Source organism: Corella eumyota, chromosome 1 (genome assembly GCF_963082875.1).
Source record: "Corella eumyota chromosome 1, kaCorEumy4.1, whole genome shotgun sequence".
NCBI classification, from domain to species: domain Eukaryota; kingdom Metazoa; phylum Chordata; class Ascidiacea; order Phlebobranchia; family Corellidae; genus Corella; species Corella eumyota.
Window position 1 is genome coordinate 14950157 of NC_137490.1, and position 21675 is coordinate 14971831.

The 21675-nt window shown below is 29.9% G+C and overlaps 7 protein-coding genes and 1 non-coding gene across 10 annotated transcripts; 5 read left to right on the forward strand and 3 right to left on the reverse strand.

The window, feature by feature from the left end:
- Positions 1-857: 857 nt before the first annotated feature.
- On the reverse strand, positions 858-1702 carry LOC145764067 (uncharacterized). The gene is made up of 4 exons (XM_082575642.1): positions 1588-1702; positions 1321-1454; positions 1081-1203; positions 858-1002 (listed from the first exon to the last, which is right to left on the reverse strand). The coding sequence occupies exons 1-4, from the start codon at positions 1606-1608 to the stop codon at positions 858-860; spliced, it is 423 nt and encodes a 140-aa protein (XP_082431768.1). The 5' UTR covers positions 1609-1702.
- A 511-nt stretch (positions 1703-2213) lies between these two features.
- LOC145740811 (small nucleolar RNA U3) lies at positions 2214-2423 on the forward strand. The gene has a single exon (XR_014280921.1). It is a non-coding gene; the product is annotated as a small nucleolar RNA U3 (small nucleolar RNA).
- A 599-nt stretch (positions 2424-3022) lies between these two features.
- LOC145764220 (tetraspanin-17-like) lies at positions 3023-7476 on the reverse strand. Of its 2 annotated transcripts, none has more exons than XM_082575836.1 (9): positions 7331-7476; positions 7100-7150; positions 6769-6912; positions 5925-6095; positions 5331-5528; positions 5051-5167; positions 4764-4825; positions 4371-4424; positions 3023-3444 (listed from the first exon to the last, which is right to left on the reverse strand). In XM_082575836.1, the coding sequence occupies exons 1-9, from the start codon at positions 7391-7393 to the stop codon at positions 3420-3422; spliced, it is 885 nt and encodes a 294-aa protein (XP_082431962.1). In that variant the 5' UTR covers positions 7394-7476; the 3' UTR covers positions 3023-3419. The 2 variants fall into 2 exon arrangements, with proteins under 2 accessions (XP_082431962.1, XP_082431963.1); XM_082575837.1 differs by having other exon boundaries at positions 4351-4424.
- Positions 7477-7939: 463 nt separating this feature from the next.
- Positions 7940-9303, forward strand: LOC145748544 (protein-L-isoaspartate(D-aspartate) O-methyltransferase-like). The gene has a single exon (XM_082564968.1). It carries the CDS (start codon positions 8391-8393, stop codon positions 9138-9140), a length of 750 nt encoding a protein of 249 aa, XP_082421094.1. The 5' UTR covers positions 7940-8390; the 3' UTR covers positions 9141-9303.
- A 34-nt stretch (positions 9304-9337) lies between these two features.
- LOC145763319 (coiled-coil domain-containing protein 169-like) lies at positions 9338-11147 on the forward strand. The gene is made up of 6 exons (XM_082574748.1): positions 9338-9459; positions 9565-9666; positions 10198-10330; positions 10406-10495; positions 10587-10714; positions 10809-11147. Exons 1-6 carry the CDS (start codon positions 9383-9385, stop codon positions 10876-10878), a joined length of 600 nt encoding a protein of 199 aa, XP_082430874.1. The 5' UTR covers positions 9338-9382; the 3' UTR covers positions 10879-11147.
- Positions 11148-11357: 210 nt separating this feature from the next.
- Positions 11358-12379, reverse strand: LOC145763455 (uncharacterized). Of its 2 annotated transcripts, none has more exons than XM_082574898.1 (4): positions 12251-12379; positions 11927-12118; positions 11549-11692; positions 11358-11479 (listed from the first exon to the last, which is right to left on the reverse strand). In XM_082574898.1, the coding sequence occupies exons 2-4, from the start codon at positions 12093-12095 to the stop codon at positions 11424-11426; spliced, it is 369 nt and encodes a 122-aa protein (XP_082431024.1). In that variant the 5' UTR covers positions 12096-12118; positions 12251-12379; the 3' UTR covers positions 11358-11423. The 2 variants fall into 2 exon arrangements, with proteins under 2 accessions (XP_082431024.1, XP_082431025.1); XM_082574899.1 differs by having other exon boundaries at positions 12341-12365.
- Positions 12380-13396: 1017 nt separating this feature from the next.
- Positions 13397-16535, forward strand: LOC145744007 (hormone-sensitive lipase-like). The gene has a single exon (XM_082562100.1). The coding sequence runs from the start codon at positions 13708-13710 to the stop codon at positions 15880-15882; it is 2175 nt and encodes a 724-aa protein (XP_082418226.1). The 5' UTR covers positions 13397-13707; the 3' UTR covers positions 15883-16535.
- A 906-nt stretch (positions 16536-17441) lies between these two features.
- LOC145764076 (uncharacterized) lies at positions 17442-21526 on the forward strand. The gene is made up of 13 exons (XM_082575655.1): positions 17442-17523; positions 17639-17778; positions 18044-18219; positions 18380-18492; positions 18648-18787; positions 18963-19154; positions 19239-19359; positions 19544-19695; positions 19843-20112; positions 20189-20393; positions 20707-20876; positions 21023-21211; positions 21419-21526. Exons 1-13 carry the CDS (start codon positions 17442-17444, stop codon positions 21524-21526), a joined length of 2058 nt encoding a protein of 685 aa, XP_082431781.1.
- Positions 21527-21675: the final 149 nt, after the last annotated feature.

Consider the following 21675-nt stretch of genomic DNA (forward strand, 5'->3'; position numbering starts at 1 on the left):
CTAAATATAATAGCACAAGCGAACCTCAAATATTTAAACTTCTTGAGTGATATCATAAAAACCGGCTGTACAATACATTCCTGATATGTACCTAGCTTCTCGGCGTAGCCTGGGACTTTCCGTTCAATTGTGGCTTTGTATCGTGTTACCTAAAGATATTTGACATATTTGTTTACCAAGAACTCCTGACTTAAACGTCGGCAAAAAATATTTTTTTACCAAACCCAATAAAAGTTTAGTCTTTTATACTTAAAACTTCGTCGTTAAATTTTTATAAAAACTACTATGTGTTTAAAACTGTTTAAAATGTAAAATCCACCTAAAAAGTTTAAGAAAGTTAACAACACGATATATAATAACTATATTGGCTATATAGTGATTTGACTTTGTATAGTCTTTTTTTCGTCAATAGAATTATCCTTAAAAGCGAACAAAGAGAACGAGATTCCCCTGTAACCCCGCTAATTTCTTTTAACAATGAGGCGCAGGATTACATCGATATAGAGCTTGCTCAAGGGTAAAGTTACTTTTAAAATAATAATAGGCAGTTATTGAGTTAAATTTAAATTCCTGGTAAAGTATGTTAACTTTAAACAAAATAAACATTTTTAGTTTTATAAAAATGTACTATCAAAAAATGTATATATTATGCAAAAACTCTTATGGCCTAATATACGCAAAGTTGCGTAAAACAAATTAAGTAAAACTTACGACAATTATTAGTAGTAGCCGTTTTGCATAACATATTTTTCAAAACACTAGCGAGTGTGTAATAACTTTTTATTGAAAAATAACTTTAAAAAAAAAAACGAAGTAAATAAAAATAAAAACATAAAGTTAATATACACAATGTAAATTCAATCTAACAAAATTACTCCATAGGGTGTAAGTTTTGCAATATCTTGAAAATTTGAAGCAACAGAAGGCCTATATTTATTAAACTTCGAACTGTTACGATTCGATAAATTTGGTTGAGAATTAGAGTCAACACTTTTTTCCAGGCTGTTGAAAATGTACAAGTTCTCGTTAAATACTATTATAAAATGCACAATTCATGTTTACTTTTTTGACCAAGCTTACTTGTTTAGGTTATTTTCTTGCTTGGATCTTAAATACATTGGATAGAAATGTCCCATAGGCTTAGGGAGATTGCTTTCATAATTTGTTTTGGAACTTTTGGTCGCGTTAAGAACTGTAACCACCCTAAATGATTAAAAATTGTTTTATAAATCATTAAAACATGTTTTTCTGCTAAACGTATTAAAGCTCTACATAGAATATAAGAAAACATACACGTAACTACTATGCGAAAAAACCCACGTTTCATATGTATTTTGGTGCGGCATTAAGTTTAAATAGCTTGGCACATCATCATTTAAAATTTCAGCATAGTAATACGAACCCTGTCTAGATGTAACCTTAGAATTTACACTTCCATCTAGATCCAGCTTATCCTAATTGTTAAATAAAATTTTTAGTTTGACTATAGACTTGAACTAAAACTAGGACAAACTAACAAACATAGCCTATTTTAGTTTATGTAAATAGTAGTATACTTAAGCTAATAGGTAATAAATAAAAACTAACATAAACTTCCTGTATATCCATGGTCAACGGTACAATAAATTACAATATATACAAATAAAAACTGATAGCCTGATTATTAAGTTTAAAGATCCACCTAGTAATTTGTTAAAAAAATATTCAAAACAATGAAGCAAAGAATTCAACAAAACATTTTAAATTGTAACTTTATACTATAGTTTTTGAGTAGATCAAAGCAAAGTACAAAAGGCTTTGTTTGAATGATCTTCCAATTATTTATTCTAAAAACGCAACAAAGTGTAAGTTTTTTTATTAAAATTACACTTTATAAAAATTAATTTTATTAGTGTTTTTTTTAACTTCAAAGGCTGATTAATATTCGCTTAAAGTTTTTAAGGTATTTTAAATTGTAGCCCGTTTAGATAATAACTAAAATCGTTTATTTTTAAAATCGCTGGATGGCAGAATTTGTAGTAGGCGCGCAAATGTTGATCCCGCTCCCATAAACTTTAATTTAATTCAATTTCTGTAAACATACAGTTTCTAGTATATTAAATTTATTAATAAAAATAAATTTTTGTTAAACTTATTTTTTAACAAAATTATAGTTAACCACAAATGGCAGTTTATAATTCAACATGCCACGATAATCTAAACCATGTTAAACTAAGATCATACTTTTAGGGATCATTTCTATAGTTTGTATCTTGAAAACGTCATTTAATTTTGACAGAACCTCAACTGTGATGATGAGTCATAGTGAACACTTCTGAGCATGAAGCTTGGTAGAGTTCGATTTGCTTCGAACTTTACTGTTTGAGGAGTGTTCTTTGCGTGGTTTAACCACGCAAGGAGGAAGTGTTCACATTCTGAGCAGTTTTTTTTTAATAAAAAGTATAAACAATAATTTAAAATAGGGTGTTTTAATATCCAATTTTATGTTCACAAACTGACTACTTCTAAATCACTGTTTTCAACAGTAAAAGGTAAACAATCCGAAGATGAGTTAGATCTATTCATATTTTTTGTGTTATGATTTGGCCTTAACAAACTTGTAGTAGACCAACATTGCCTGTGCTCTGGTATGTTACAGTAGAAATAGTGTTTTGTGTTGCAATTAATGTTTGAAAGAGGACCTGCTATTACCATTGGTGCTGGTAAATTACTGTTATCTTGTTGCATATTTTCTTCTAATGTATTTAGTGCTGAACTGTTTTGTCCATTTCTGTCCTCTCTTTCTTGCAATATAGACTCTTTACTTGATAATTCTAAAAATCTCTGCTCTATCTTAGACCACCGTTCTTCAATCCTGTATTACAAAAACAAAAAATTAAAACTTAGTGTTCTGTACTTTCTGCATACATGTTACACCATAGGCTAATCCATTTACCAAGACTAGAATTTTTGGGTAAACTTTGACAGATACTAAAACAAATATCGAATCGTTGAATTTAAAGAATATTTTATAACAATCAAAATAGTTACAAAAGTTTAATGATAAATTTGATTGCCCTTAAATAGAAGTATGAGTACGTAAAAACAGTTATTGTGTAACAAAATGGAAATATGAAAAGGTAACATTGTTAACAAGGCAAAAATGTATAGAATGTTTAAAGTTTACAACTCTTACATAACTACTTGTGTAAAATAACATTTAGTGAGCAATTCGAGAAAAATTAACCGAAACTCAACAAACTTTTCTTCTGAAAATACATTTAAAACACAAAGAAAAGTTGCTTGTCATCATAATTCACAAAAATATAAAAGTTTGTTGAATTCGATCGCTGTACCTCCATGGCTTATTTAAAAACATACTTTTCTTCCATCTTCAAGATTTATTGTTCGCACATACAGAAGAAATAGGTGAATTACTCTCAATAACGAGCTTGTCGATTTGATCTACAAATTTTATGAAATAAGCAATCCATTTTTTGTGGCAACAAAAAAAAATAACACTATTAGAATCAAAATTATATAAACCAAGATTAATTTGAGCAAAATTGCAAGACAGCATAACATGCTTGATTCACAAGAGTGACGAAGTACTGCTTTTTAAAAAGTAGTTCTATTATTTAAAATATGTTAAAAGTTAGCAGTGCAGTATTTTATTTAATTGTCTTTTTTTAAGCAATACAAAACAAGTTTTTAATATGTAAATTACGATTTTTAAGTTCTTGTGCAGCAAGCATGCTATATAATACAAAACTATCAGTAATTACAAAGAAAATAACTACAAAATGCAATATAGAACACAATTGCACTAAAAGTCAAAAAACAGAGAAACTACACTGTATTAATTTTCTGTGAAAATGGCTTACAATTTTACAAAACACTGATCAGAAAGAAACACACTTTATCAGTTCACAGAATAATTTTTTAAATTGAAAATTAATTTTACTTATAACAACTAATTAAAAAGAAAATGAATTAAAAAATTAATTCCTTTGTAAATAGTAGAAAAAAAACACTATGAATTAAAACAGATTTTAACATGATTAAATATGTCATGTGCATTGTGTCATGTGAAAGCCAATTTGAAGTCAAATTAATATTGCTAGCTTGTGGTCGAAATTAACAGTGTTAAGTTTTAATCCAAAGCGAAGCTTAAACCATGCACTAAAGCAACAGATTAGTACTACTTAAAATTACAAGGAAATTACAAACTACTGTTAAGGGCACAGCACAAAACAACCTACTTGTAAAATTAAAAAAGGTCATTTTAAATCAAAGAGAGGTATCCAATTTTTAGTAAACTTATAATTATATTTTCTATAAAATTTAGCCCTACTTGGTATTAAAATTGACCTTTTTTAAATTAAGCTTACAGTAGATGGCGTGTGCCTCTAGTATTCGGTATATCGTAATATTGTATTTGTAACCTAAAAAATAAAACACAATTTCATTTAAATAAAACTCACAATCAATTAAGGAAAAACAACAACACTAGGCACATTTAAAAGTATTTGCGATTGGTAATAAAAAAAAATTGTTATATATAAATAATATTTTCATTAATGTAAAATAAGGTTTAATGCAATATAAAGGAATTGGTAGTCTAACTTAAGTTTAAAGATATACAAAAAAAGTACATTATTCATGGGCATTTTTATAGTAGAAAACCATTACCATATGATAATGCACTAACAGACCTAATACTATTAAAAAAACAATGTGATGTCTATGGGATTATTTGTGTAATATTAATAAAAGTAGATTACCATCCTGCTTTGACTGCTTGTATATCACTTATCATATTTTGTGCAAAGCATATTGGTATTATCTGGAAAAAATAACAATTTAAATAATTATAAATTTGTGATATAAAAACTTTGGCATAACTTAGGTTTTAAGTATAAAGTAAACAAATATAGCAAAAGAAAATAAAAACTTTTAAATTTAAAAAATTTATATACATTGTTAAAAGAAACAAAATATGTTTAACCCAATAGAGCATTTTTGTTATAGCTTAAAGTTGTGTAAATAATAAAAAAAGTTGTTAAAATACCTGCAACAAAGCAATTCCAATAAAAATTCCAGCAACTGTGTAAAGGTTTGTTTTCAGCCAATCCTCAAAACTCTGAATGCAACCTCTTGTGTAGACTTTATCTCCTAGGGCTGTTTGCTGTATTAAAAAACATAACAAAACAAGTTAAATTATGGTTAGCATAGTGTATAATTTTCTTAAACATTGGATAGTATGCTAAAGAGTGAGCTGAACATAAACACTTTAAAACACTGACATTTATTTAAAATATATATATACATTAAATTTTAGAAAATTTTACCGTTAATCTTCTTACTCCATAGCCACACTGTCGGTTCACAACATCAGTCACTTCCTTTTTTATACAGCATGAAAATGGAACACCACAAGATTCAACAGGGGTAAACATAATATCGTTAAATGTGATGTTGGCGTCACAACTGAAATAAATATTGTTGTTCCAATCCCTAGGCCCACGGTCACCACCACAGCAAGTCAACTAAAATATTAAAAAAAAATCAATTTTCATTTTATTACTGTTATTATTTTACTATTGCAGTTTGTTGTAAATAATTTAGCATAAAAGCTTAATAAATCTTTTACAAGCTTAAATTGTAGTTCAAAATTTATACAAATTTAAAACTATATTTTATATTAAAAAGTTTAAGCAACGGCATCCGTTGTTTTAGTCCAAGATTTTCTTAGTAAAATAACTTCCCAGCATTCTTATATGCCAATTTTTATCTTCATAAATTTATTACCACAACTGCACATATCAAAGCATTAAAAATAGGAGATAACTTATTTTAAATATGTTGTCTTAACAAAAAATTTTAAAGCCTAAAATTATAAAACAAAACACTAAAAGAACCCAATAAAGAATCCAAAAACTTACAAATTCCTGAGAAAAGTCGATGATACCCTGAAGATCTGGGTCATCTCTGTAAGCTTTAATTGTTCTGTTGACAAATAAGGCAAATTGCTTATCAAACCAATCCTTGTACACAAAACCCAAGATTCCTGCGATAAGTTCAGCAAAAAATATAACACCAAGGCAAACAGAAAACTAGAAAAACAACATAATGCTTGATTAATTTTAAATTCAAACTGTAAAAAACTATAAGGATGTTGATTTCGTAAAAATGGGTTTAAAATCACAGATGCATTTGAAGTGTAGGTTAAGTGGTTTTAATAAAAGCTTGGCTGAAACAAGAATCCCCATTTGGTTATGACAAAAACTGTTTTAAAATTACTTTTTTACAAATATAAACCCACTGCATACTTTTATTATAAAAATGACTGTAACGTTGCTTAATCATTAGTGCAGTGGAATGACATCATTTATGTTTTAAACTAACATAAAATTTAGTCACTGATGTTATATTGAGAACAACGTATAATAGCAAGCAATTTATTACAAGGTGTGTTTCTGTGTCAAAATAATTTCCATTTTTTAACAATAGCAAAACCATCTTTACTAGTGTTAGATATTTAGTTATTAAGTGAATTATTTTGTTTACTAAAAATTAGAATATTGCTACTTTATAAAAAATACTAGAACCCTGCCTTAATTTTAATTATGACAAATATAAATGTTTTTAAAAAGGATAACTCCAAATACCAAACATAAAAAACATTATGTTAAGAAGATTACACTCAAACAAACTTATACAAAATTCGTTATTAAAAAATAAGCCTTTTAAAACATCCAATGATTAAGTATTTTAATTGATACTTACAAATTTTAGTAAAAAAATGTTTTCCCTGAGAGATCCAAGACAACCTGAAAAGCTCAAAATAAACATGACAACTGCGATAACAATTATTACAAGAACTGGGTCGATCGGAATAGAACTTATTTCAGTCAAATTATCGAAAAATCCCTATTAAAAATAAAAATAAGTTTATAATCTGAATATTTAATATACAATACTAAGTAAAATTATGACAATTTATTACATTTTTTGTTTATAACAATCTGTGTCAAAATAGTCAATAAATTAATTTATTCAACAAAAGTTAAACAATGGTGAAGTACAAATAATAATATAAACAATAAACTATACAAACTTTTTCGCTCCATGCCCAGATACCAATTCCGAGTAAGCCAAGCCCAATAATCTGTAACACATATAAAGTTACTATTTAGCTATTAACAATCTTACATAATCTAGTACTAAGTCACAAGCTTTCTTAAAAAACATATATACACACAAAAACAGACATAAATTTAGTCTGTTTAGTACATTAGTTTATTAGCTTTTATAAAGTACAATTGTTGTTAATAGTTAAAAATCTTACCCAAAATAGAACATTAAAAGAGAACAAAAAATATTTCGTGCAACAACCAACTTCTTCTGGCATGTTTTTTGAAACAACAAGTAGCTAAACAAATATAGAAGCAACAAGCTAAATTTATACAAAATCTAAGGTCAAAAATTTTTTATTATAACTTACATACAAAAATTAAATAAATATTGGACATCTACACACCCTATTTCTTTCTGAATAAACTATTTTAACCACCTACGTAGTTTAACGATTTTAATAATAAAGCTTCAATTTTTTCTGTCTACTTCTGTTTCTATTATGACGTCATATAAGTGTATTATGACGCACCTATTATTTATTTTTAGAAGCTTTAAAGTAAAGTTAATTCACACATTGGCAACTAAACATAAATACATTTTCTAAAATTAATTTATTTTTTTATTAAGTAAAAAAGTAAAATTAAAAAAAATAATAATGATAAAGTTTATCAAGTGTATCGAAATGCACTTCGTATCCACAAGATTGCTAATGACAGCTGATAGTTTGTTTACTTTTATTCACGAAAATATAATTGTGCAAACATTGTTTTGGCATAAAAAAAAACGCGTGTTGTTTTGAATTGGCTTTTCATAGTTTGTATAATTTTGTTATAATTTCATTATAGTGGGTTTGCTTACTATGTTAAACCGGCAGCTTGGTGTAGTGGTAAGATCACTTGTTACACCACACATCTGCACATGAGGTCGTGGGTTAAGTTAGGCGATATAAATGGTATGAACTCCTGCTGAGCAAGCGCTTGATCAGCAGCATAATTTTCGGGCAATTATAATCCATATGTTGTCCCAAACTGCCACAGGTAACTCGAGACTGGGCCCGAGTAACTAATGTTACTCTATGTTTAAGTCGCGCATTCGACTTTCCCACATCGAGGATAAAGATGTATACAAAAAAAAAATTGTTTACTGTTTGTAATTTTTAATTTACTCGTGAATTAATGTACCATCTACTATACAATGCATTTAGGGTTTAGTGCCTAGGCCTACTAGCAGACTAGTTGTAAAAGTATTTATGTTTTTTGTTATAAAAACCTATGTTGCAGATATCCAATAGCGTATATTTTTGCCTTCTTATTTTATTAATGGGAATGGCGTGGCGATCCCATGGAAAAAATAACATAGATTTGGTAAACAACCTGAGAAAAAATGGAATAATAAAATCTGATGTTGTTTTTGAAGCAATGAAACTTACTGACCGAAAGTTTTATGTATCCTCTCACCCTTATGATGATAGGCCTCAAACTATTGGTTTTCAAGCTACAATAAGTGCACCTCACATGCATGCATATGCTTTGGAAATTTTGCATACCCAACTCACAAACAGTCAACATAAAACAGCTTTGGATGTGGGATCTGGAAGTGGTTATCTTACTTCTTGCTTTGCTAGAATGATGGGAGAAACAGGAAAGGCAATCGGTATTGAGCATATTCCAGAATTGGTTAACAAATCAATTGACAATATTAAAAACGATGACACTTCATTGCTGGAATCAGAAAGGGTGATTATCAAGCGTGGTGATGGTCGACTTGGGTATGATCCAGAAAATAAAAAAGTTGAACTTTATGATGCAATTCATGTAGGGGCAGCTGCAGAACAGCTACCCAGTTCATTGCTTGATCAACTTAAAAAGGGAGGTAGACTTATTCTCCCAGTTGGGCCTGCTGGCGAAACACAAACTTACCAGCAATGGGACAAGGACAGTGAGGGTAAACTATCAAAGAAAGATCTAATGAAAGTTGTATATATCCCACTGACTGATAAAAACAAGCAGTGGTCTGGATGATTATATTGTATATAAAATAGCAGTTGTTATTACTTTAAACTTCAGTTATATATATACCATATAATAATTTACTAAAAATGAACAAATTATTTTAATTTATTTATAGTAGGGGCTTATTTTATTCAAAGATAATTTAAACAATATGAGTTGACCACATGTGTTGTTTTAATTTGTAAGTGTTTTTTTTTTTTAATTGTAGAAATTTAACTAAAGAGAGTAACTAAAAGTTGTAATTTACTAAAATGTCGGAAACAGAAAATGAAAGTAACATGACTGTAGAAGAAATTCAAGCAGAAATTGAGCAAGAACTACAACTAAAGTAAAATCCAAAGCTAATTATTTTTTTTATACCCAAAGTTATACTTTTTATTTTAATATAGTAGTTTTATTTTTAAGAAAATAAACATGAGTATATTTTGTACAGAAAGATGTTGGATCAATCGGTGAGCGATCTTAAAGTTACTGTTAAGGATTTGGAAAACAAGTTTAAACAAGTTGATAATGAGGGAAATGAATGGAAAACAAGGTATTTTTAACCAAAATTTATAGTTGAAACGTATTTTTTTTATTTTGAATCCTACTAAATTTCTTTTATTTCGAATCCGAACCCTACCAACTATTTTTTTTCTTTTTTTGTGTATATCTTTGTCCTCCATGTGGGAAAGTCGAATGCGTGACTTAAACATAGAGTTCCATCAGTTACTCCGACCCCATCTTGAGTTGCCTTTGGCAGTTTGGGATATTATAGATTATAATTGCCTGATAATTCTGCTTCTGATTAAATGCTGGCTCAGCAGGAGTTCGTACCGTTTATAGCGCCTTACTTAAAGGTGCTACAGTATGAGATCAGTCGGGATTGAACAAACGACCTCATGTGTGGTGTAGCAAGTGTTCTTACCACTACACCATTTTGAATCCTACCAGTACGACATTATTTATTAATACTTTTTTGTTAAATAAACAGTATTTTAATCTGTAATTAAAATCAGTCAAAATAAATAAATATCTACCTTGCATGGCCCGATTGTATTCGAATATTTAAAAAAAGTCATTTCAGATATGAAACTCAACAAGAAATGAACCAACAATTGGAGAGACAACTCGAGGCTTTAAAAAATAAAATTCAAAAGTCCCAGGGAATAAATAAAAAGGATATTGTGGCGCTAAAAAGCTTGGAGGATATGAGTGATGTAAATATTTTACCTTTACAATAAATATTAGTGTTTGTTGTAAGTCTTTATATCACATGTGTTGATATGTTTTAGAGTGGTTTAAAAGGATTAGTACGACAGCTTGAAAAAGAAAAAATAAGTTTAGAAGGACAACTGCATGATATGGAATGGAGATTGGATCAGGTAAGTTACAGATTTTGTAAATTGTTATCCATTTTTTTTTAAATATTTATATATACCTTGATAATAAAATTTAAGTAACATTTTATTTAAGGAATCAAAAGCTTTACACAAGGCCTCTGAAGGACGAAAAAAATATGTTACTGAACTGACGGAGGCATCAACTCATTTGGAGACCTACCAGAGAAAACCAACAGAACGAAAAGTTCCACAAACTGGAAGGTAAATTTATCTTATGTTAAATGAACTAACTATGTAAAAGATCTAAAAAAGAGTTTATTACTTAATCTCTTACTCTAACACTGTTTCTGTTTAGAACTGTAAGCAAAAGAGCAAAGCAAGTTGAACCTACAAAGGGGGCGAAAATTGGTACAAACAAAAACTAGTGATATAACAGATGTGTAATTTAAGTTCTTTGGGTATTAAATCTGTGATTTTTTTACTTCAAGTTTTACCTATTTTTTAGACTAAATTTTTGTTTCATGAAGTATCTACCTATTTTTAGTACATAAATCATCTTGCAACTGAAGGTGATTTTTATAGTGTTTTATATGTTATTTATCCTAACGATATTAAATGTAGATGGGCTTAAATTTTTATTGACTTTTAAGTTTAAAAGATAGTGTTTTAACTGTGTCATATTTTAAGTATCTTAGTGTTCACTGTATTTGTTTATATATATTAATATACACTTAATATAGTTTACTATTTTTATTATGTAATTATAAAGTTTCTCATATGTTTTTTATTATTAATAGTCTTAATTGTGTTTCATACTCGATAATAAATTTAGTTTTAGAAAAATAGACAAAATTAATAAAAATAAACTTTTTTGACGGTTTTATTTCGAAACAAAAGACTACTCTCAAATTTAAATAAATTTATTGTGGACACAAAGCATTTTATATAAAAGTCAACTATGTAGAAAAAACTATTTGTGAGGATCCCATACCCGTAAATAAGTTGGATCTCCATACTTTGGTGATGCTAAAAAGATTCAGTATTAATTATTGATACAAAAACAAATTAAAATTTATTTTTAAACAAGGCTCTAACCCTTTCCTGGAAATTCGGATTTTCTTTTTATTGCATATTCCATACAGTATTTAAACTTGCCATAATACCATTTATTGTATTTTTTCACCGAGTAATAACCGATCCACATACCAGCTGCAGCCATTGCCAACGAGTAATGGGAACCTAGAACAAAACTAGAAATTTACTTTTACATCTTGTTAGTTTTGGCAAGTTGTTGTTTTTTTTAATCAGTTTTGGACAACAAATACAAAACTGTATTAGTAACATAGATTTTAAATCTGGGTAAATATATATCATGTTACTTAAAAACAAAAAAGAGATCAGTTGAATAATAGCCAGTTGTACAGAGTTTGAAAATTGAAAGTAAATTAAAATATATAAGTGTTACCCTTATACCTACACTCGGTGCTCTTCCCACCATATAATTAGCCAAAGGAAGCCAAACCCCGCCAGCAAATCCTAGAGGAACTGTTGCTCCATTAAATAGTGGGATTGGTTTTGAATTCATACGATACTGTTTATCAGTTACAGAATAAAAGTACTGGGTAAACCCAGAAACAACCATTTTTTTATTTAGGATTCTACTACCTATAAAAATTAACAAACTAAATTAAAATTAAACTAAGTTTCAAAAAATATCTTAATTAATGGAGAGGTGCAAAATTCATTTCATGTTATCGTAATCAACAAGCGCGTGAAAACGCAATTTAACAAAATTACCTTTTTGTCGGAATAATTAATTTAATACCACGCTACAGATTTACTATGACCTTTCGTTAACTTTATTTACTAAATTTTTAACCGACTTACAAAATCGGGCCGGTTAATTAAGAAGTCTATTGACGCCGGAGTCACATTGAATTTGCGGGACGACTGAAAATGAGAGAATGGAAATTGAAGAAACGGAAAATGAAGGAACGGAAAATGAAGGAACCGGAAAATGAAGGAACGGAAAATGAAGGAACCGGAAAATGAAGGAACGGAAAATGAAGGAACCGGAAAATGAAGGAACGGAAAATAAAGGAACCGGAAAATGAAGGAACGGAAATTGAAGGAAAGTGAAAAAAGGAGTAGCGGAATCCTAAAAAAATAAAACGCGGAAATATCGTTGACTGTTTATTTAGGTTTACTGTTATTTATTTGAGAACTGATAAGCGATAATGAGTTAATTTTTATTACCCCAGCATACCCTAACCCTCTTCTATAAAATGCCCGTTTATTTCCAAAATAATATAGACTTAAATACAAATAAATAGTCAACGGTATTTCCGCGTTTTATTTTTTTAGAATTTCGCCTCTCCTTTTTTCACTTTCCTTCAATTTCCGTTCCTTCATTTTCCGGTTCCTTCATTTTCCGTTCCTTTATTTTCCGGTTCCTTCATTTTCCGTTCCTTCATTTTCCGGTTCCTTTATTTTCCGTTCCTTCATTTTCCGGTTCCTTCATTTTCCGTTCCTTTATTTTCCATTCCCTCAAATTCCGCGTCCCCGAATTTGCAGTGCGCATACCCAATCTAGCGGAAATTATGCGGGGCAACACATACATTAATTTTCTATTTAGGTTTTTTACACATCTTATTGCAAATAAACCTTATTTAAGTAAATAATTCTTTATTTTTAAAAACAAGTATTTTTTTATATTTAGTTTCAAAAAGTCGTATTTTGTCTTTATTAAAATAAACAAACAACCTACGGGGTTTTCCCTAATTACATCATAACTAAACCCCTTCGATTGAAAAAATGTAACAGGCATGTGATAATGACGTCACTTTACAATGTTAACAAAACAGACAGACATGAATCATTAACAATAAACGAGGAAATAAAGCAATAAAAATAAGTAACTTATATATCATTACGAGTTTTGAATTGTTCACGGGTTTAACCGTGGTTGTGTAAGTGAGTTAGTAGTTTTATTCTGCTGCTGCTAGTGAGCTTGAGCTATGACTCAATATACTTTTTAGGGTTCAAAACCATGTCAATTTAACCTGAACACAACCAAACTTGATTACAACTCAGTTTTGGTTAAGCTAACTAAATAGTATCATTTGTTTATTATTGACCGGCAACCGCTTTTGACATATCTTATAAACTATATAAATAGAAAATTTTTGTTAGTTATAGATATCTAGATAATCTTTTGTATGTTATTTTACATACTTTTGTTACGGGTTGTATAAATGGCAAATGCTGTGGTATACGAAACAATAGGCACAGTTTTAAACTCGTGCATAGAACACTTTTCGAAAAACAACAACAATGCTTCAGCACTGGGTATCCTTCTTTCCTTAAGAAAAATCGAGAAAGATCTGAAATATGTTAAACCTATTGCATTTGATTACATTGCTAAGCATGCCCATAGATACGACATAGTTCCAGGTTTGGAAGCAAATGGATACAGAAGCCTTTTAGCTATTTTGAATGCACTTTTACTTAACATCATTGGGGAGTTACGTAAGTTGTTAGCTGGCTGTCAGGACACCTTTTTTCGAGGGAATCGTCATGTAGAGGTTTTGCAAATATATGCTAACTTATTACATCAACAGAGAGCATTACTTTATTATGCTCAGATTCTGATTGAAATGACACCAAATGGTGAGCTGTTTGTTGATGAAGAGCAATCGGAATTGATCATGCATGATTGTGAGTTAATGGCGAAGAGTTGTTTTTATGGTTCACTTCATGGATTTCAATATTTTGGATCAATTCAGCCATTGTTACAATCACTTTCCTTATTTGTTGCTTCATATGATGATTTACACAAACATGAACAAATTGGATGGAAATCATTTAAATCTGCTATCAATTCAGGTCGATATGTTCTTTCTCCTGAAATCCGTGCTGAAAAATTGGAAAAAGTTTACAACAGTGCGAATGTTCAGTTTTTTAAAAGATTTTGGTCTTTAAATGAATTTGGGGTGTTAAAAGCATTTCCTAATTTCGTCGGAACCACAATTCAAGTGCATAGAGTATTTGAAATACCTACAGACCCCTTTTTTATACAAAACACTGATGGAACTGATGAAATTAAGATTTGTTTTTCAACATGTTTTGAAGATAAACCTACGCCGATTAGTGCAAGACTTTATTCAGCAACTCTACGTGAAGGACAAGAAAATGTTGCATCTCCTAGTTATGCAGACAAAGGATTGGATAAGTCCAAATTTGGTTTTAGCTCTATCAAGCCTAAGCCTCCTTCAAAAAATCTAATCTTTTTTTGTCATGGTGGAGGATTTATATCATTAACTTCTAAGTCATATGAGTTTATACTAAGGCAATGGTCAAGCAAACTAGATTGTCCAATATTTTCTGTTGATTACAGTTTAGCACCAGAGTCTCCCTTTCCACAGGGATTTGAAGAATGTTTCTTTGCGTATGTGTGGGCACTTAAAAATGCACATTTACTAGGAGCAACATTGGAAAAAATTGTGTTTGTTGGTGATTCAGCTGGTGGTAATCTTGTTCTTTCAGTTGCTATGCGTGCAGCAACATATGGAATCAGGGTTCCGGATTCTGTAGTTGTTGCTTACCCAGCATGTGTTGTTCGATATTCTGCTTCACCTGCTCGTCTTATGTCAGTTATGGATCCACTTCTTCCGTTGGGTGTTCTTTCAAGTTGTCTTAGTGCTTATCTTGGTACGAAAACGGAAAAAATTAAACGAAGTGCCAGTGCTGAAACTTCTAAGACTTCAAGACCAACATCTCCTTCCCGACAGACAGTTAAAGTTTCTGCACTTCAAAATTTGGTTAAAGATGTTGGTGAAGGAATTTCTAGAATGACAACAAATATGACTAAATCACCGTCTGATAATAAAACTTGGTGGGATGATGAGTTTGAAGTATTGGATGATCATGCAGATTTTAACCATGATGTTCCACACATTTCTGAAGAAAATATGCCAACAACTTCAAATTTTCCACGCTCACAAAGTGAAATAGTTGGAAATCTTGATAGAAATAGAAATAATAAAAGAAATGGAATGACACCAACAGCGGGCACAAAATTTCTAGTTGAGCTTCCAAATAATTTTCAACCCATCAAAAGCAAATTTTATGGTGACTGGCTAAAAATGCACCACACTTCACTAGGTAAAAATGCTTATATTTCTCCTGCCCTTGCGCCAGATGATCTTATTAAAGGCCTGCCGCATGTTGATATTTTAGGATGTGAATTTGACCCATTATTTGATGACTCCGTAGTGCTTGCAAAACGCCTACAAGCATTAAACAAGAAATACAAATTCCATGTTGTTAAGGGCCTTCCACACGGCTTTTTAAATTTTTTGGTATCAAAGGAAACCAAGGATGCAGCCCAACTTTGTATGTCGTTGATACAGCAGGCTTTTGACAAATGAACAGTTGTTGGGGCACAGCCTATTTAATTAACTGAGTGATACATCTAAATAATTTTGTTTTTTTCCTTTGTGCCTTGTTTTTTTTGTTACATATTTGTTTGATATGTACAAGCTCTTAATCAAAAGCAAATATTTATTACTGTAGCAGAACTACCTTTTAAATTAATATAAAGCTTTGAGATTTTTTATTATTCTTTTTGTTTAAGCTTTAATAATTTATTGCCTTTTTTCTGATTTGTTTCACTGTTAAAAATAACATACATAAATATATATATTTTTATTATTCATGAATAAAATAAATTGTTTAAAAAAAAAATGTTACATACCATTGATTTTCATTAAAATATGTAACACCTAAATATTTTGATTAATTTTTTGTTGGTTACTAATAATAAAGTTGTGAGATTTTTTATTATTATTAATAAGATTATATTGTGAATAACATTTCAAGATCATTTACATTAATCCTGAATTGACAGGTGTTAACAGCTCACTTGCAATTCTATAAATATGTTCTACAGGAACACATATATTTTAACACAAGGTAACAGCTGTTAGTTGCATCAATAACAAAATAATATATATTTATCAATGTTCAATTATATGGCAGTATTTTTATAATTAAACATTGCTTTTATTAGTTGTGCTTAAAAAACATTATTCCTATCCAATTAATAAAAATGAAAGCAATACCAACTGGCAAGGTTAAAGGAATAAGAAGTGCGTAGTAACAAATACTATTCGCCTGATTGCAGCATAGTGGAAAATCCTAATAAAATATTCAATTAAAAAAACTGAATAAATAATAATATTGTTTTTATATAGAAACTTTGCAACTTAATTTATTTCAATAGTATAAAGTCTCACAGGTGTTTCATGTTTGACTAATAGACAATTAAGAGATTTAAAAACAATGGATTGACTGATAAAATCGAACATAATAACAAATCAGTTTCTTACCTCGTAGTTATAAGAATACAACAAACCACAGAGTGGTAGACAAGATAAAACTGTAAAAGCAAGCAAATTTATGGGTTTAACGTATACCATTAACCTTTTCTTTAGCAAATTTTTTTTAAATAAACAAAATTTTGATTTTGTCACGGTTCAATCGGTTTTACGTAACGCTTGAAATACATTTGTCGTTGCCAAAATAAAACGTGGTTTAAATGCACAATAACGTCGGAAAAATTTAGAGTTTGTTCTTATATGTCAAAGTTTTATAATGCATAACTTGTGGGTATGTTTTATTAACACAAAATTAATTCCAATGGGGTAATATCTATTGTTGCTAGTTTAAAGATAATTTTTACGCGGCTAAACCAGTAAACCAATGTTTTAAAACTGGTGATTTTAAATGTTAACAATTTTTACTAATAGTTATAGAGGATGAAGTACTCGAAAAACAAAACTTTGGTTTAGTTTTTGATATTTTTTATAAATTACGTCATTTATCAATTATGCATTTTTGTTTGGGCTAAAAGATTCTTACTTTTTATGCATTGATTTAGGTTAATTTTTTTAGCTTTATAATAATAACTTAGAAAAATACTTTAATCATGTCTGACACATCGCAACTAGATTTTCCTCCAAATGAAACAATGGCAAAACTTCTTGCTTTGGAAAACAGAACTGGTTATAGTTAAGTTTATTTTTTATTGTATTTTCTTAAAAATAAAACTAGTAGATTTATGGAAATAGTACCACATTAGGAAATCTACCAGTTACTACATTTGTTAAACGAAGGTTTTTTTAGCAATGCAACAATTCAATGGGCAAAGAAAATTTTGGAATCCAAATTGGAACAAACCGATTCCACCACGAGGTTGTGAAGTCTTTGTAGGAAAAATTCCTAGAGATTTGTTTGAAGATGAACTAGTGCCTGTTTTTGAAAAGGCAATAAAACTGTTTTGTTACTTTAAAAATAACTTGTAAATGAAAACATTTTGATAATAACTTAGTATGCTATAGGCTTATACAGTCGGTTAAACTGTGAAAACTATGTCATATATATATACTATGTACTATAACTTTGTTTAGGCTTTATTGGTTAAGCAGCTTAATTTCTACTATGCCTATTGACTAATAATTGTTTCTCATTTTGAACTAAGCCTTTATAAAAGCTTAGACTGTTTAATCCCAGTTTAATTTTGTTTTTTAGATTGGAATGATATACGAATTAAGATTAATGATGGATTTTAGTGGATTCAATCGTGGTTATGCATTTGTTGCTTTCACATGTCAGGAGCATGCCCAATCAGCAATTGATAGACTGGATAATTATGAAATTAGGGGTGGCCAGAGAATTGGTGTTTGCCGAAGTGTGGACAACTGCAGGTTATAATTATATTATAAACATTAAATAGATTTTTGGCTTATAGAGCGATTCAAGTCTGCAAGTTTTGTTGCAGTAATCTTTATATATATTTTATTAATTGTTTCTTTTCAAGCAGTACAATCCATATATTTTTATAATCTGCAATGCTTTAATGCTTAGGTTGTTTGTTGGTGGAATACCCAAAAGCAAGACACAACAAGAAATTTTACAAGCCATGTGTGAGATCTCAGAAGATGTTAGCGACGTAATTGTATATCCTGGAAGTGCTACAGGTATGTGATTCTTCAATAAACAGTTATTCCATGAAAGATTTTAATTTCTCTAACCAGTCAATGATATAAAACTCTACCGAAAGCTATAAGTTCCTTAGTAATGAAATAGTTACTACCCATTTTAAACAAATAGTTATTAAAAAAATTTTTTTTAGGTGAGCAGAATCGGGGATTTGCGTTTGTTGAATATGGAACTCATCGAGCAGCAGCAATGGCTCGAAGAAAACTGATTCCTGGAAAAATTACAATATTTGGAAATGAAATTGTTGTGGACTGGGCAGAACCTGAAGTTGATGTAAAAGTTAAAACTATATTTTTGTGTTGAATTTTTAGATAAGCTTAGGAAGTTTTTTTAAATATAGTAAAATTCAAACGTAAATATAGCCTAAAAATATACTGTAACATAATAACACATATAAAGCACTAAAACTGCAAATCTAACTGGAATTTTTTAAATCTCTATTTTGTAGACCACAGATAACACAAGTCGTATCAAGAATGTTTATGTTCGAAATTTAAAAATCACAACTCTCGAATATACAGTGTTTATGGCTTTTAACGCTATTCGACCAGGAGCAATTGAAAGAGTTAAAAAGATTGAGGATAGGGATTATGCCTTTGTTCACTTTCTAAGAAGGGAAGATGCATTGTTTGCAATCCAGGTATTTTGTATTACATCATAGGCTTCTTAATTAACATTATGTATACCTCTGCAATAATTCATATTAAAGTAAATTTTCTCTAAGATGATGAATGGTCAAAGAATTGATGGACAAGAGGTTCAGGTTTCTCTAGCTAAACCACCAAGCAACAAACATGATACAAATGCAAGTTCTGGAATTAACAACCTTAACAACAAAAACAATGGTGATTTATCTAAAACAATGTAAAATACATAAACCAAAAATATTACATAGCAATAAAAAGCAAACAATAGAGCCCCAAAATTAGGATTTTTCAATTACAAAATGGCAAAAGGTAATTAACTTGCATTAATAAAACATTCTGCAATTTTGCACTTGTATTTTATTTTGGTGTTGTATGCATGTAGGGTTGTCAGTAATAAGACCACAGGTCAACTTTACTCAAGTAAATGAACTGACAAGATCAGCTTCAATGAACCAACTACCTCTTTCAGCGCTACAATATGGTCCACCTCCATTTTTGCCCAACTTACCTGATTATGCAAGTTTCTTGAAAACAGTAAGCCTATTTAACTAGTTTTGCATAAAAAAAAACTTTTACTTTTAAAAAAGAAACTTTTTTAATTTAAGTTTGCCATTTTTTTATTTAAAAATTATTGTTTTTAAGTTTGAGCAGTAAAAAACAAAATATAATTTTACATTTAAGCAACCATTGAGGGGCTTGCAGCCACCTCCCAACCCTTCAGCATTTCAGTTCAAACCACTCAAACCTTCTATCATAAACCAACCTAACATTTACAAACATCCACCTCCTCCATTTCTGCCACCCCCAGGACCAGGTGGGGACAGTTTAAATGCCTTGACCCAGCTGGAGAACTTAAAGATAGCAAGCCATGCTATTGGGGATAGCTCTGTGAAGCTTAATCTGGTTCCAGTAAACAACTTAGACCATATTTCAAGGATTAAATGTCCAGTGGTATGTAAGAAAATAAGGGCCTTTAATAAGAAGAGAATTGTTAAAAATACTTACATTTTTACAAACAAAATTACAGCTGCTTTTGGATGAACTGAGTGCCATCTTTAACAAGGGAGACAGGCCATCTTATTCCCTGTTAGCTGATGATACTCATGCAACGACTAGGTACGTCTATCAAGTTAATTTCATGGGTGAAGTGTACACACCACCAGCTCATCAATATGCCAACACTCCAACTGATGCCAGGATTGCCACTGCAGAATATGTTTTGAAAGTTATTGGTTTGTATAATTTTTTAATATCATGCTTATAAGCAGATTTTACTTTAGATTCAAACTATTACATTCGTAAGGAAAGAAAAAGAAAAAACTATACAGACTTAAACTTAGTAAATACATAAGCCTATCATTCAAATTTTTAAAATTGCAGAAAAAAAATAAACGTGTATTACTGTTGCCTATTGTCAGGTCTAGCAGTAAGATTGTTAGCTGTTGTTAGCAACCATATGCCAGTAATATGTTTTTAATGAGTATCTAGGTTTGGTACATTTGCAAAATAATATTGTGTATGAAAATTTTGTTTATACTGTGGCAGAGCCTTGGTTAAAAACCAAAATCAAAAGTGTAATCAGCCAAAATGAAGCAGCGGGACTAAAACCATCAGCTCCACCTTTAAGTTTGGCCAACATGCAAACAAAACCAATGCCATCTTTTACACCGAGTAACACTGTAACTACAAACATGTATACCCCATCGCCTTATACTGTAAGTAATGGCAGTCTTTCTCAGGACCAAAGCAATCCTAAAAATTTGCCAGTTTGGAAGGAAAATTGTAACCCGAATCAAACTGTAAGTCATTTAATTTAAATCTCAAAAAAAATCCATTTTTTTTTAAATTTATTTTTCTTAAGTTACAGAAAGTGACTAGCATTGGCCAAACTTTAGGTGATCAAAAAAACAACTTTTACAGCAAGCCTGTTACTTCATCTCCTTATCCTAGTACAAAACCATTATCCAACAGTTCAACATACAATTTAAGTGACTCAATGTGGAATCAGCTTCTTTTGAAAGATGTCTCTTATTCAAGTTTGAAAGAAAAGGTTTTGTTTTATATCAAGTTAGATTAATGTACAAAAAAGATACCAGCTTATAAAAACGATGTGCTTTTACTATAAAAATATAACCAAATAGCTTAGAGTAATCTAAATTAACACAAAGTGAAGCGAAAAGCATACTACCCAATCTTAATATAAATGATCATATTATTTATTCAATTGGTATATCAATATAGTTAACTTTTTTCATAGAAACCAGATTTTAGTGCAGTAAAAAGCCCAACGCCAAGCTTATATTCAACCAAGCAAACATCTCCCAAATCTCCTTTACTTGGAGGCTTTAAAACTTCCATGTTTTAAAGATTGATTTACTGATGAAAAAAAAACATCTAAATTAGTTTTTGTTATGAAGTTCAGTTGATTTTTAGTTTATTTCGAATTGTAGTTAGTTTTGTCGGAAGTATTTTCAATTAAGATTTTAGATGTGGTAGATCTTAACTAAAGTTAAA

Bases quoted from the DNA above. Each gene is read 5' to 3' on its own strand.
- LOC145748544 (XM_082564968.1), top strand. From the start codon at position 8,391: ATGTTGCAGATATCCAATAGCGTATATTTTTGCCTTCTTATTTTATTA.
- LOC145763455 (XM_082574898.1), bottom strand. From the start codon at position 12,095: ATGGTTGTTTCTGGGTTTACCCAGTACTTTTATTCTGTAACTGATAAA. The intron at 11,693-11,926 runs GTATAAGGGTAA...GTTTTGTTCTAG, and splicing joins GGGAAGAGCACCGAGTGTAG to GTTCCCATTACTCGTTGGCA. The intron at 11,480-11,548 runs GTTAGAGCCTTG...GAATCTTTTTAG, and splicing joins ATCCGAATTTCCAGGAAAGG to CATCACCAAAGTATGGAGAT.
- LOC145764220 (XM_082575836.1), bottom strand. From the start codon at position 7,393: ATGCCAGAAGAAGTTGGTTGTTGCACGAAATATTTTTTGTTCTCTTTT. The intron at 4,425-4,763 runs GTAATCTACTTT...TTTATTTTTTAG, and splicing joins CAAGCAGTCAAAGCAGGATG to GTTACAAATACAATATTACG. The intron at 3,445-4,370 runs GTAAGCTTAATT...TAAAATTTGTAG, and splicing joins AGAGGCACACGCCATCTACT to ATCAAATCGACAAGCTCGTT.
- LOC145764076 (XM_082575655.1), top strand. From the start codon at position 17,442: ATGTCTGACACATCGCAACTAGATTTTCCTCCAAATGAAACAATGGCA. The intron at 17,524-17,638 runs GTTAAGTTTATT...AGGTTTTTTTAG, and splicing joins GGAAAACAGAACTGGTTATA to CAATGCAACAATTCAATGGG. The intron at 20,113-20,188 runs GTATGTAAGAAA...ACAAAATTACAG, and splicing joins CAAGGATTAAATGTCCAGTG to CTGCTTTTGGATGAACTGAG.
- LOC145763319 (XM_082574748.1), top strand. From the start codon at position 9,383: ATGTCGGAAACAGAAAATGAAAGTAACATGACTGTAGAAGAAATTCAA. The intron at 9,667-10,197 runs GTATTTTTAACC...AAGTCATTTCAG, and splicing joins GGAAATGAATGGAAAACAAG to ATATGAAACTCAACAAGAAA. The intron at 10,331-10,405 runs GTAAATATTTTA...GATATGTTTTAG, and splicing joins GCTTGGAGGATATGAGTGAT to AGTGGTTTAAAAGGATTAGT.
- LOC145764067 (XM_082575642.1), bottom strand. From the start codon at position 1,608: ATGGATATACAGGAAGTTTAT. The intron at 1,455-1,587 runs GTTAGTTTTTAT...TTTAACAATTAG, and splicing joins TGGATATACAGGAAGTTTAT to GATAAGCTGGATCTAGATGG. The intron at 1,204-1,320 runs GTGGGTTTTTTC...TTAATCATTTAG, and splicing joins CACCAAAATACATATGAAAC to GGTGGTTACAGTTCTTAACG.
- LOC145744007 (XM_082562100.1), top strand. From the start codon at position 13,708: ATGGCAAATGCTGTGGTATACGAAACAATAGGCACAGTTTTAAACTCG.